The sequence below is a fragment of the Homarus americanus genome, unplaced genomic scaffold (assembly GCF_018991925.1).
Source record: "Homarus americanus isolate GMGI-L3 unplaced genomic scaffold, GMGI_Hamer_2.0 scaffold33556, whole genome shotgun sequence".
Taxonomy (NCBI): domain Eukaryota; kingdom Metazoa; phylum Arthropoda; class Malacostraca; order Decapoda; family Nephropidae; genus Homarus; species Homarus americanus.
The window spans coordinates 675545-687372 of record NW_024713392.1 but is presented as its reverse complement, the minus strand read 5'-3'; the positions used below and the strand labels follow the sequence as shown (position 1 = coordinate 687372).

Genomic DNA, 11828 nt, shown 5'->3' with positions numbered 1-11828 from the left:
GTTAGGTTAGGTTAGGTTAGGTTAGGTTAACAATAAGATAAGGCTAGATTAGGTTAGTACACACACACACACACACACACTGCGGTCAGCTGCCTACTCCCTACCTCTCTCTCTCTGTCATTAATATCGTAGACTCAAGAAACTATAAATAGAAATGAAGAACCTGACACTATTGACGTAAGAATGGTAGGTGTGGTAGTTGTGGTAGTGACAGGTAGTAATGGTAGTTGTATTAGTAAAGGTAGTTGTGGTAGTAATAGTAGTTGTGGTAGTAGTGGTAGTTGTGGTAGTAATGGTAGTTGTGGTAGGTGTGGTGGTTGTGGTAGTAGTGGTAGTTGTGGTAGTAATGGTAGTGACAGGTAGTAATGGTAGTTGTATTAGTAAAATGTAGTTGTGGTAGTTGTGGTGGTTGTGGTAGGTGTGGTAGGTGTGATAGTCATGGTAGGTGTGGTAGTTGTGGTAGTTGCGGTAGGTGGTAGTTGTGTTAGTAATGGTAGTTGTAGTAGTTGTGGTGGTTGTGGTAGGTGTGATAGGTGTGATAGTCGGTTGGTGGTAGTTGTAGTAGTTGGTGGTGTGGTAGTTGTGTTAGTAATGGTAGTTGTGGTAGTTGTGGTGGTTGTGGTAGGTGTGTGGTAGGTGTGATAGTCGTGGTAGGTGTGGTAGTTGTGGTAGTTGCGGTAGGTGTGTGGTAGTTGTGTTAGTAATGGTAGTTGTGGTAGTTGTGGTGGTTGTGGTAGGTGTGGTAGGTGTGATAGTCGTGGTAGGTGTGGTAGTTGTGTAGTTGCGGTAGGTGTGGTAGTTGTGTTAGTAATGGTAGTTGTGGTAGTTGTGATGGTTGTGGTAGGTGTGGTAGGTGTGATAGTCGTGGTTGGTGTGGTAGTTGTGGTAGTTGCGGTAGGTGTGGTAGTTGTGTTAATAATGGTAGTTGTGGTAGTAATGGTAGTTGTGGTAGTAATAGTAGTTGTGGTAGTAATGGTAGTTGTGGTAGTTGTGGTGGTTGTGGTAGGTGTAGTAGGTGTGGTAGTTGTGGTAGTTGTGGTAGTTGTGGTAGGTGTGATAGTTGTGGTAGTTGTGATAGTTGTGATAGGTGTGATACTTGTGGTAGTTGTGGTAGTTGTGGTTGTGATAGCTGTGATAGGTGATATTGTGGTAGTTGTAGTTGTGGTAGTGATAGTTGTGATAGTTGTGGTAGTTGTGGTAGGTGGTAGTTGTGGTAGGTGTGGTAGGTTGTGGTAGTTGTGGTAGGTGTGATAGTTGTGATAGTTGTGGTAGTTGTGGTAGGTGTGGTAGTTGTGGTAGGTGTGATAGTTGTGGTAGTTGTGGTAGGTGTGGTAGTTGTGGTAGGTGTGTGGTAGGTGTGATAGTTGTGGTAGTTGTGGTAGTTGTGGTAGCTGTGTTAGGTGTGGTAGTTGTGGTAGTTGTGGTAGGTGTGGTAGCTGTAGTAGAGAGAAGAGGAGAAGGTGTGAAGATAAAAGTGAAATGTGAAGAGAGATAAGAGGAGGAGGAGGAGGAGGAGGAAGAGAGGAAGGGGGAGGAGGAGAGGTGAAGGGGAGGGAGGAAAGGTGAAGGGGAGGAGGAGAGGTGAAGGAGAGGAGGAGAGGTGAAGGGAGGGAGGAGGGAGGGTGAGAGAGAGAGAGAGAGAGGGGTGGGGGGGGGATTGAAGGCTTTGTGTGACCCTTATGTTGTGTCCCACCATGAGGGAGGCAAGGAGAGGGGGAGGATGAGGAGAGAGGGAGGGAAGAAGAGAGAGGGAGAGAGGGAAGAAGGGAGGGAGAGGGAGGAGAGAGGGAAGAAGGGGAGGGAGAGGAGGGAGAGAGGGAAGAAGGGGAAGGAGAGAGGGAGGGAGAGGGAGGGAGAGAGGGAAGAGGGAGGGAGAGGAGGGAGAGAGGGAAGAAGAGGGAGGGAGAGGGAGGGAGAGAGAGGGAAGAAGGGGGAGGAATGCGTTCACGAATAATGTATGGCCAGTTAAAGGGAAGGAAGAGGAGGAGGAAGGAGAGAAAGAGAATGAGAAGAGAATTAAGAGAAGGAGTGAAGAGAATGATAAGGAGGAGGAATAGAGAAGGAAAAGGGGAAGAGAGAGAGAGGAAGAGGATAGAGACAGGTGGAGGAGAAGGAGGAAGGAGGAGAGGGGAGGAAGTGGTGTGTAAGTCTGGGACTACTGAATGATCTGGGTACTACAGGGCTAGTGGGGGCTAATGAGGACTAGTGGGGAGCTACTGAGGGCTACTGAAGGCTAGTAGGGCTACTGATGGCTAGTGAGGGCTAGTGGGGGCTATTGGGCGCAAGTAGGTCTACTGGTTGCTAGTGGAAGCTACTGAGAGCTAGTCTGGGCTACTGGGGCTAGTGAAGCCAGTGAGAGCTATTTGGGGCTACTGAGGGCTAGTGGGGGGCTACTGAGGGCTAGTGGGGGCTACTAAGAGCTAGTGGGGCTACTAGGGGCTAGTGGAGGATATTGAGAGCTAGTGTGGGCTAGTGTGGGCTACTGAGGGCTAGTGGGGGGCACTGAGGGCTAGTGGGGCTACTAAGAGCCAGTGTGGGCTACTGAGGGCCAGTAGGGGCTACTGAGGGCTAAAACTGTAGCCGTCACCCCTTAGCTGTACCCATCGCCCCTTAGCTTTACCATTCCCCTTAGCTGTAGCCATTACCGCTTAGCTGTACCCATGATCCCTTAGCTGTACCCATCGCCCTTCACCTGTAGTCATCACCCTTAGCTGTGTAGCCATCACCCTTCACCTGTAGTCATCACCCCTTAGCTGTAGCCATCACCCCTTTAGCTGTAGCCATTACCCCTTAGCTTTTATCATCACCCCTTACCTTTACCATTACCCCTTAGTTTTACCATCACCCCTTAGTTGTACCCATGACCCTTAGTTGTACCCATCACCCTTTACCTGTGAGTTATCACCCCTTAGCTGTAGCCATTATATCTTAGCTGTACCCATCACCCTTACCTTTACCCATCACCCCTTAGCTGTACCTATCACCCCTTTAGCTGTACCCATTATAAAACTAGGGTCAATTTGGTACAATTAGTCTGATGTCATTTTTTCTTAATTTCAATATTTCTATTACTGCCATCACTGATTATTCCTATTACATACATACAACCATACATACATACAACCATACATACATACAACCATACATACATACAACCATACATACATACAACCATACATACATACAACCATACATACATACATACAACCATACATACATACATACATACAACCATACATACATACACTACATACATACATACATACAACCATACATATACAACCATACATACATACATACATACATACTATACAACATACATACATACATACATACAAACAAGAGTAAAACACACATTACTAGCGAGAGGTGTTGAAGTGGACACACCTGCAACACACCTGCAACACACCTGCAACACAGATACACAACATTAAAACACACATAATAATAATAATAATAATAATAATAATAATGGAAGGATAAGAAAAATAGAAATGTGGGCCAAGGAGGCAGCAGTGGCCAGGCAGGTAACAGTGGCCAGGGAGGGAGCAGTGGCCAGGGAAGTAACAGTGGCCAGGGAGGGAGCAGGCCAGGGAGGTAACAGTGGCAAGGGAGGTAACAGTGGCCAGGGAGGTAACAGGGCCAGGAGGCAACAGTGGCCAGGAGGCAACAAGGGCCAGGAGGTAACAGTGGACAGGGAGGTAACAGTAGCCAGGAAGCAACAAAGGCCAGGGAGGGAGCAGTGGCCAGGAGGTAACAGTGGCCAGGGAGGCAACAGTGGCCAGGGAGGCAGCAGTGGGCCAGGGAGGAATATGAAAGTGGGCCAGGGAGGCAACAGTGGCCAGGGAGGCAGGGCTAGGGAGGTAACAGTGGACAGGGAGGTAACAGTAGCCAGGGAGGCAACAAAGGCCAGGGAGGCAGCAGTGACCAGGAGGGAGCAGTGGCCAGGGAGGTAACAGTGGCCAGGGAGGCAACAAGGGCCAGGGAGGTAACAGTGGCCAGAGGTAACAGTAGCAGGGAGGTAACAGTAGCCAGGAGGCAACAAAGGCCAGGGAGGCAGCAGTGACCAGGGAGGCAGCAGGTAGGAGGTAACAGTGGCTAGGAGGTAACAGTGGCCAGGGAGGTAACAGTGGCCAGGAGGCAACAAGGGCCAGGGAGGTAACAGTGGCCAGGGAGGTAACAGTGGCCAGGGAGGTAACAGTGGCCAGGAGGTAACAGTGGCCAGGAGGTAACAGTGGCCAGTGAGAGGTAACAGTGGCCAGTGAGGTAACAGTGGCCAGTGAGGTAACAGTGGCCAGGGGAGGTAACAGTGGCCAGTGAGGTAACAGTGGCCAGTGAGGTAACAGTGGCCAGTGAGGTAACAGTGGCCAGTGAGGTAACAGTGGCCAGTGAGGTAACAGTGGCCAGGGAGGCAACAGTGGCCATGGTGGCAGTAGAGGCCAGGGAGGCAACAAGGGCCAGGGAGGCAGGAGTGGCCATGGTGGCAGCAGAGGCCAGGAGGCAGGAGGGCCATGGTGGCAGCAGAGGTCAGGGAGGCAGGAGTGGCCATGGTGGCAGCAGAGGCCAGGGAGGCAGCAGTGGCCATGGTGGCAGTAGAGGCCAGGGAGGCAACAGTGGCCATGGTGGCAGTAGAGGCCAGGAGGCAACAAGGGCCAGGGAGGCAGGAGGCCATGGTGGCAGCAGAGGTCAGGGAGGCAGGAGTGGCCATGGTGGCAGCGGAGGCCAGGGAGGCAGCAGGCCATGGTGGCAGTAGAGGCCAGGGAGGCAACAAGGGCCAGGAGCAGGGAGTGGCCATGGTGGCAGCAGAGGCCACGGAGGCAGCAGTGGCCATGGTGGCAGAGGTCAGGAGGCAGGAGTGGGCCAGGGAGGCAAATAAGGCCAGGGAGGCAGCAGTGGCCATGGTGGCAGTAGAGGCCAGGGAGGCAGGGAGGGCCAGGGAGGCAGGAGGGCCAGGAGGCAGCAGTGGCCAGGGAGGCGAGGGCCATGGTGGCAGCGAGGCCAGGGAGGCAGGAGGGCCAGGGAGGCAGGAGGCCAGGAGGCAGCAGAGGCCAGGGAGGCACGGGCCAGGGAGGCAGGAGGGCCAGGGAGGCAGGAGGGCCAGGGAGGCAGCAGAGGCCAGGGAGGCAGGAGGGCTAGGAGGCAGGAGGGCATGGTGGCAGCAGAGGCCAGGGAGGCAGGAGGGCCATGGTGGCAGCAGAGGCCAGGGAGGCAACAAAGGCCAGGGAGGCAGGAGTGCCATGGTGGCAGCAGAGGCCAGGGGAGGCAGCAGTGGCCAGGAGGCAGGAGTGCCGTGGCAGCAGAGGCCAGGGGAGGCAGGAGTGGCCATGGTGGCAGCAGTGGCCAGGGGAGGCAACAATGGCCAGGGAGGCAGTGGCAGGGAGGCGGGAGTAGCCATGCTGGCAGCAGAGGCCAGGGAGGCAGCAGTGGCCAGGGAGGCAGGAGTGGGCCATGGTGGCAGCAGAGGCCAGGGAGGCAGGAGGGCGGGAGCAGCAGTGGCCAGGGAGGGGCAGGAGGGCTATGGTGGCAGTAGTGGCCAGGGAGGCAGGAGGGCCATGGTGGCAGCAGTGGCCAGGGAGGCAACAAGGGCCAGGGAGGCAGCAGTGGCCAGGAGGCAGGAGGGCTAGGAGGCAGCAGAGGCCAGGGAGGCAGTGCCAGGGAGGCAGGAGGGCCATGGTGGCAGTAGTGGCCAGGAGGCAGGAGTGGCCATGGTGGCAGCAGTGGCCAGGAGGCAACAAGGGCCAGGAGGCAGTGGCCAGGGAGGCAGCAGTGGCCAGGAGGCAGGAGTGGCCATGGTGGCAGCAGAGGCCAGGGAGGTAACAAGGGCCAGGGAGGCAGCAGTGGCCAGGAGGCAGGAGGGCCATGGTGGCAGCAGAGGCCAGGGAGGGCAGAGGCCAGGGAGGCAGCAAGGGCCAGGGAGGCAGCAACTCGGCCACACTCATTACCACTTTATTGAGGCCTCAACTGTCGTCCGTCACGACACACACATAAACCGTGTCCCCACCACCCCCTTACCCTCCCTCCCTCCCTCCCTCCCTCCCTCCTCCCTCCCTCCCTCATTCCAGGACTCACGCCCTGCCTCCCTCCCTTGCGTCCAGGACTCACACCCTGCCTCCTTTCCTCCCTACAGGACTCACATCATCCCTCCGGCACTTCCCTCCTACAGCAGGTCGATGCCATACTGGTGCTGACAGTCGTGTGTCACGCACGGCTGACAGAGACTGTTAAACACTACAGGAACAATTTATACTTCGCTTCTGCTACTGTTACTACTGCTACTGTTGTTGTTACTACTGCTACTGTTATTGTTGTTGTTACTTTCTGCTACTGTTGTTGTTGTTACTACGGCTACTGTTGTTGTTACTACCTACTGTTGTTGTTATTTACTACTATTGTTGTTGTTACTACTGCTACTTTTGTTGTTACTACTGCTATGTTGTTGTTACTACTGCTACTGTTGTTGTTACTACTACTATTATTGATTGTTGTTACTACTGCTACTGTTGTTGTTGTTACTACGGCTACTGTTGTTGTTACTACTGCTACTGTTGTTGTTGTTACTACTGCTACTGTTGTTGTTATTACTACTACTGTTGTTATTACTACTGCTACTGTTACTACTGCTACTGTTATTGTTGTTACTGCTACTGTTTTTGTTGTTACTACGGCTACTGTTATACTACTGTTGTTGTTATTACTCTACTACTACTGTTGTTGTTATTTACTGCTACTGTTGTTGTTACTACTGCTACTGTTGTTGTTACTACTGCTACTATTATTGTTGTTGTTACTACTGCACTGCTACTGTTGTTGTTGTGCTAAGCTACTGTTGTTGTTACTACTGCTACTATTTGTTTGTTGTTACTACTGCTACTGTTGTTGTTACTACTGCTACTGTTGTTTACTACTGCTGCTGTTGTTACTACTGCTACTGTTGTTACTACTGCTACTGTTACTACTGCTACTGTTGTTGTTGTTACTACGGCTACTGTTGTTGTTACTACTGCTACTGTTGTTGTTGTTACTACTGCTACTGTTGTTACTACTGCTACTGTTGTTACTACTGCTGCTGTTGTTACTACTGCTACTGTTGTTGTTGTTACTACTGCTACTGTTGTTTATTTACTACTGCTACTGTTGTTACTACTGTTGTTACTACTGCTACTGTTACTACTGGTACTGTTATTGTTGTTACTACTGCTGCTGTTATTCTCTGCTACTGTTACTACTGCTACTGTTGTTGTTGTTACTGCGGCTCTGTTGTTGTTACTACTGCTACTGTTGTTGTTGTTACTACTGCTACTGTTGTTGTTACTACTGCTACTGTTGTTACTACTGCTATTGTTACTACTGCTACTGTTTACTACTGGTACTGTTGTTGTTGTTACTACGGCTACTGTTGTTGTTATTACTACTGCTGCTGTTGTTACTACTGCTACTGTTACTACTGCTATTTGTTGTTGTTACTACTACTACTGTTATTTACTACTGCTACTGTTTATTTCACTACTGTTACTACTGCTACTGTTGTTGTTGTTACTACGGCTACTGTTTTTGTTACTACTGCTGCTGTTGTTACTACTACTGTTGTTACTACTGCTGCTGTTGTTACTACTGCTACTGTTACTACTGCTACTGTTGTTGTTGTTACTACGGCTACTGTTGTTATTACTACTGCTACTGTTGTTACTGCTACTGTACTACTGCTACTGTTGTTGTTGTTACTACGGCTCTGTTGTTATTACTACTGCTACTGTTGTTGTTGTTACTATTCTACTTTGTTACTACTGCTGCTGTTGTTACTATCTGCTGTTACTACTGCTACTGTTGTTGTTGTTAAGCTACTGTTGTTTTTCTGCTACTGTTGTTACTACTATTTGTTACTACTGTCTATTCTTATATTACTGCTTCTGTTGTTTGTTACTACGGCTACTGTTGTTACTACTGCTACTGTTGTTGTTACTACTGCTACTGTTGTTACTACTGCTGCTTTGTTGTTACTACTGCTACTGTTACTACTGCTACTGTTGTTGTTGTTACTACGGCTCACTGTTGTTTGTTACTACTGCTAGTTGTGTTTATTACTATGCTGTTGTTACTACTGCTATGTTACTACTGCTACTGTTGTTGTTGTTACTACCTTACTGTTGTTGTTCTACTGCTACTGTTGTTTCTACTGCTACTGTTGTTACTACTGCTTATTTCTGTTACTACTGCTCACTGTTATTGTATTCTTGTTATTACTACTATAGTTGTTTCTGCTGCTTTTTTTACCACTGCTATTTATTACTACTGCTACTGTTTTGTTGTTACTACAGCTTCTGTTGTTTACTACTGCTACTGTTGTTGTTGTTACTATACTATTGTTACTACTGCTGTTGTTACTACTTTCTTTGTTACTACTGCTACTGTTGTTGTTGTTACTACATTCTGTTGTTGTTACTACTGCTACTGTTGTTGTTACTACTGCTGCTGTTGTTACTACTGCTGCTGTTGTTACTACTGCTTCTGTTACTACTACTGTTGTTGTTGTTACTACATTTCTGTTGTTACTACTGCTACTGTTGTTGTTGTTACTACTGTTATTGTTGTTGTTACTACGGCTACTGTTGTTCTTCTACCTGCTACTGTTGTTCTTTACTGCTACTGTTGTTCTTACTACTGCTACTGTTGTTACTACTGCTGCTGTTTTTTACTACTGCTACTGTTGTTATTACTACTGTTATTGTTGCTACTGTTGTTACTACTGCTGTGTTGTTACTACTGCTACTGTTATTACTACTGTTATTTGTTCTGCTACTGTTATTTTCTGCTGCTGTTGTTACTACTGCTACTGTGTTATTGCTGCTATTTACTGCTACCTTGTTGTTACTACTGATACCGTTGTTGTTATTACTGCTACTGTTGTTGTTACTACTGTTACTACTGCTACTGTTGTTGCCTACTGGTACTGTTACCACTGCTACTGTTGTTGTTACTACTACTGTTATTGATACTGCTGCTGTTTGTTACTACTGCTACTGTTGTTGTTACTACTGCTACTGTTGTTGTTACTACTGGTACTGTTACTACTGTATTGTTTTCTGCTACTGTTACTACTGCTACTGTTGTTACTACTGCTACTGTTGTTACTACTACGCTTCTGTTGTTGTTACTACTGCTAATGTTACTACTGCTACCGTTGTTGTTATTACTGTTGATACTACTGCTATGTTTATTCTACTATTGTTTGTTACTATCTGTGTTGTTGTTGTTACTACTGTTAATGTTACTACTGCTACCGTTGTTGTTACTACTGCTACTGTTGATACTACTGCTACTGTTGTTGTTACTACTCTTACTGGAATACTATTGCTACTGATGTTGTCACTATTGCTACTGATGTTGTCACTATTGCTACTGTTGAGACTACTGCTACTGTTGTTGTTACTACTGCTACTGTTGTTGTTACTACTGCTACTGTTGTTGTTACTACTGCTACTGTTGGTACTACTGCTACTGTTGTTGTTACTACTGCTACTGTTGATACTATAACGACTGTCACCACCACCCACTCAACCTCCATACACCAAAGGCCACTTTACGAGAACGCTGGGGGAACTTAACGACACCACTTGGCCAATACCTTCCTGAGGGTGAGGACTTCCCGCTTTACACCGGAGACGTGCTTATAGACCACCTTCAGCGCCTTCTGCAAGTTATGGAGCAAGGAGATAGGGCCAGAGTACTCCAGCGCCTCTAAAGTTTGGAGAAGTTATGGCCTGAGGGGAAGCTCCAAGTGCCCAGCCGAGGACGATGGTGATGATGGTGACGATGTTGGTGACGATGTTGAGAACGATGGTGACGATGTTGACGATACTGAGGACGATTATGGTGACGATGTTGAGGACAATGATGTTGACGATAATGACGATATTGAGGACGATGAGGAAGATAAGTGACGATGTTGAGGAAGATGTTAGATGAGAAAGGAAGGTGTCTGGCACTGTGAGAAAGACCATGTATATATCTCACTTCACTACTGGAGACGTAATAGTGACACAGTACTTACCATCATCGCCTCAAGGGGTTAAATCATCGTACTCTTAAGGTTAAGTCGTACTCAAGGGGTTAAATCATCGTTCTCAAGGGGTTAAATCATCGTCCTCTTAAGGTTAAGTCGTACTCAAGGGGTTAAATCATCGTCCTCAAGGGGGTTAAATCATCGTTCTCAAGGGGTTAAATCATCGTCCTCAAGGGGTTAATATGCCCAAAACAATTATATCTACCCATTAACTGTAAAAAATAAAATTGGGTTACATACATCATAAATAATAGTCTAAGTCCCATTAATGGGGTTAAGTCTACATAAAATATATAAGGTTACTATACGTTCTAGATAACAGCCCATTATTATATTACCCACTGACAGGCTCACTAATGGAGGTAGCCCGAGGGGAGGGGAGGAGGGAGGGGTGGAGGGGGGTGGGAGGGAGGGGGGGGGGAGGAGGGGGTGGAGGAGGAGGGGTGGATGGGGAGGGGAGGAGGGTGGAGGAGGGGGTGGAGGAGGAGGGGGTGGAGGGGAGGGGAGGAGGGAGGGGGAGGGGAGGAGGGAGGGGGTGGAGGAGGAGGGGTGGAGGGGGAGGAGGGAGGGGGATCAGTCCATTAGTAAATTCTGAGAGAGAGAGAGAGAGAGAGAGAGAGAGAGAGAGAGAGAGAGCCAACCGTCTATGATAATGTGATGGTACCATAAGGACGAGACTGTATTAATGTGAAGACTCCCTCGGGTTTGTGGTTTAAAGCCTAGCCAACCAAGCTAGCCCCTTACCATATAGAGCTGAGGTGTTCAATGTTGCCAGAGAATATAACCATCAATACCTCACTAAACCATCGCTACAACTAAACATTAACTTATTACATTATCTATACTAAGCGTCAATACATATACGTGAAAGCTTAAAGGAGCGTGAAAGCTTTAAGGAGCGTATTGGTGTTTTCATTTTGATTTTATTTATTTATTTATTTTATTTTATTTTGTGAGGGGATAAGTCGTGTGAGAACGGAGGTAGCTTCTTGCGGCTGTTGTTACCAGTGACCACGACCCAAGTACCTTACCCTCTCTGAGCCAAGGGGAACTGTGTCTTACAAGAGGGTCGCTGCAGGGCAAAAATGGCTTCAAATGTATCCTGGACCAGAGTGGCAACCATACCTTAGAACCATTTATCTATATAACCTTTTAACTTTCATTTCTGTTTTATTTTCTTGTTCAATTTAGTTTTCTTTTATATTTTATTTCAATTTTCATTATTTCATATACGTTTTCAATTTTCATTTCCTTAATACAGTCGTTGAACTAAAATATATTCTATTCATTCAACTTCACTTTCCAGGCGTCAAAGGTTCCAGTAATACTACAACACAAATATGTCCGAGGTTTATAGCCATTCCGACCAGAAGGGCGGATCCAGGAGTATCAAAAAGGGGGGTGGGGGCGGCATGAAGTGGGTGGGGAACATGCCGAGCACAGCGAGCTCATCCACCTAGGGGAGGAGGGGGGGAGGGGGTAATGTAAGCCCCTTCCAGGAATTTTTTTCGTAAATCTTACCAACATCATGGACATTAAGAGGCCATTTTGAGGCCATGTGCACTTGATATTAGGAGATATTCTGAGGTCAGTAGTAATTACTTTTTACTACCAAAAAACACCTGCGTACAATACTGCATTAAATAAAAAGTAATGGAATTTTCTGATAAAAAGGAGGCGTCCAAACCCCCGACTGGCGGCTGAGTTATTGTGGACAATCTTTTAATACATGTAAAATTAACCGACTAAAGACAGAATAATAATAATA

The 11828-nt window shown here is 47.8% G+C and overlaps 1 protein-coding gene across 1 annotated transcript; it reads left to right on the top strand.

Annotated features, from left to right (window-relative positions):
• Nucleotides 1-4511: 4511 nt before the first annotated feature.
• LOC121871931 (spidroin-1-like) lies at nt 4512-9938 on the top strand. Its single transcript, XM_042374534.1, has 2 exons — nt 4512-5441; nt 9672-9938. Exons 1-2 carry the CDS (start codon nt 4512-4514, stop codon nt 9936-9938), a joined length of 1197 nt encoding a protein of 398 aa, XP_042230468.1.
• Nucleotides 9939-11828: the final 1890 nt, after the last annotated feature.

Bases quoted from the DNA above. Each gene is read 5' to 3' on its own strand.
- LOC121871931 (XM_042374534.1), top strand. From the start codon at position 4,512: ATGGTGGCAGCAGAGGTCAGGGAGGCAGGAGTGGCCATGGTGGCAGCA. The intron at 5,442-9,671 runs GTGGGCCATGGT...ACGTGCTTATAG, and splicing joins CAGTGGCCAGGGAGGCAGGA to ACCACCTTCAGCGCCTTCTG.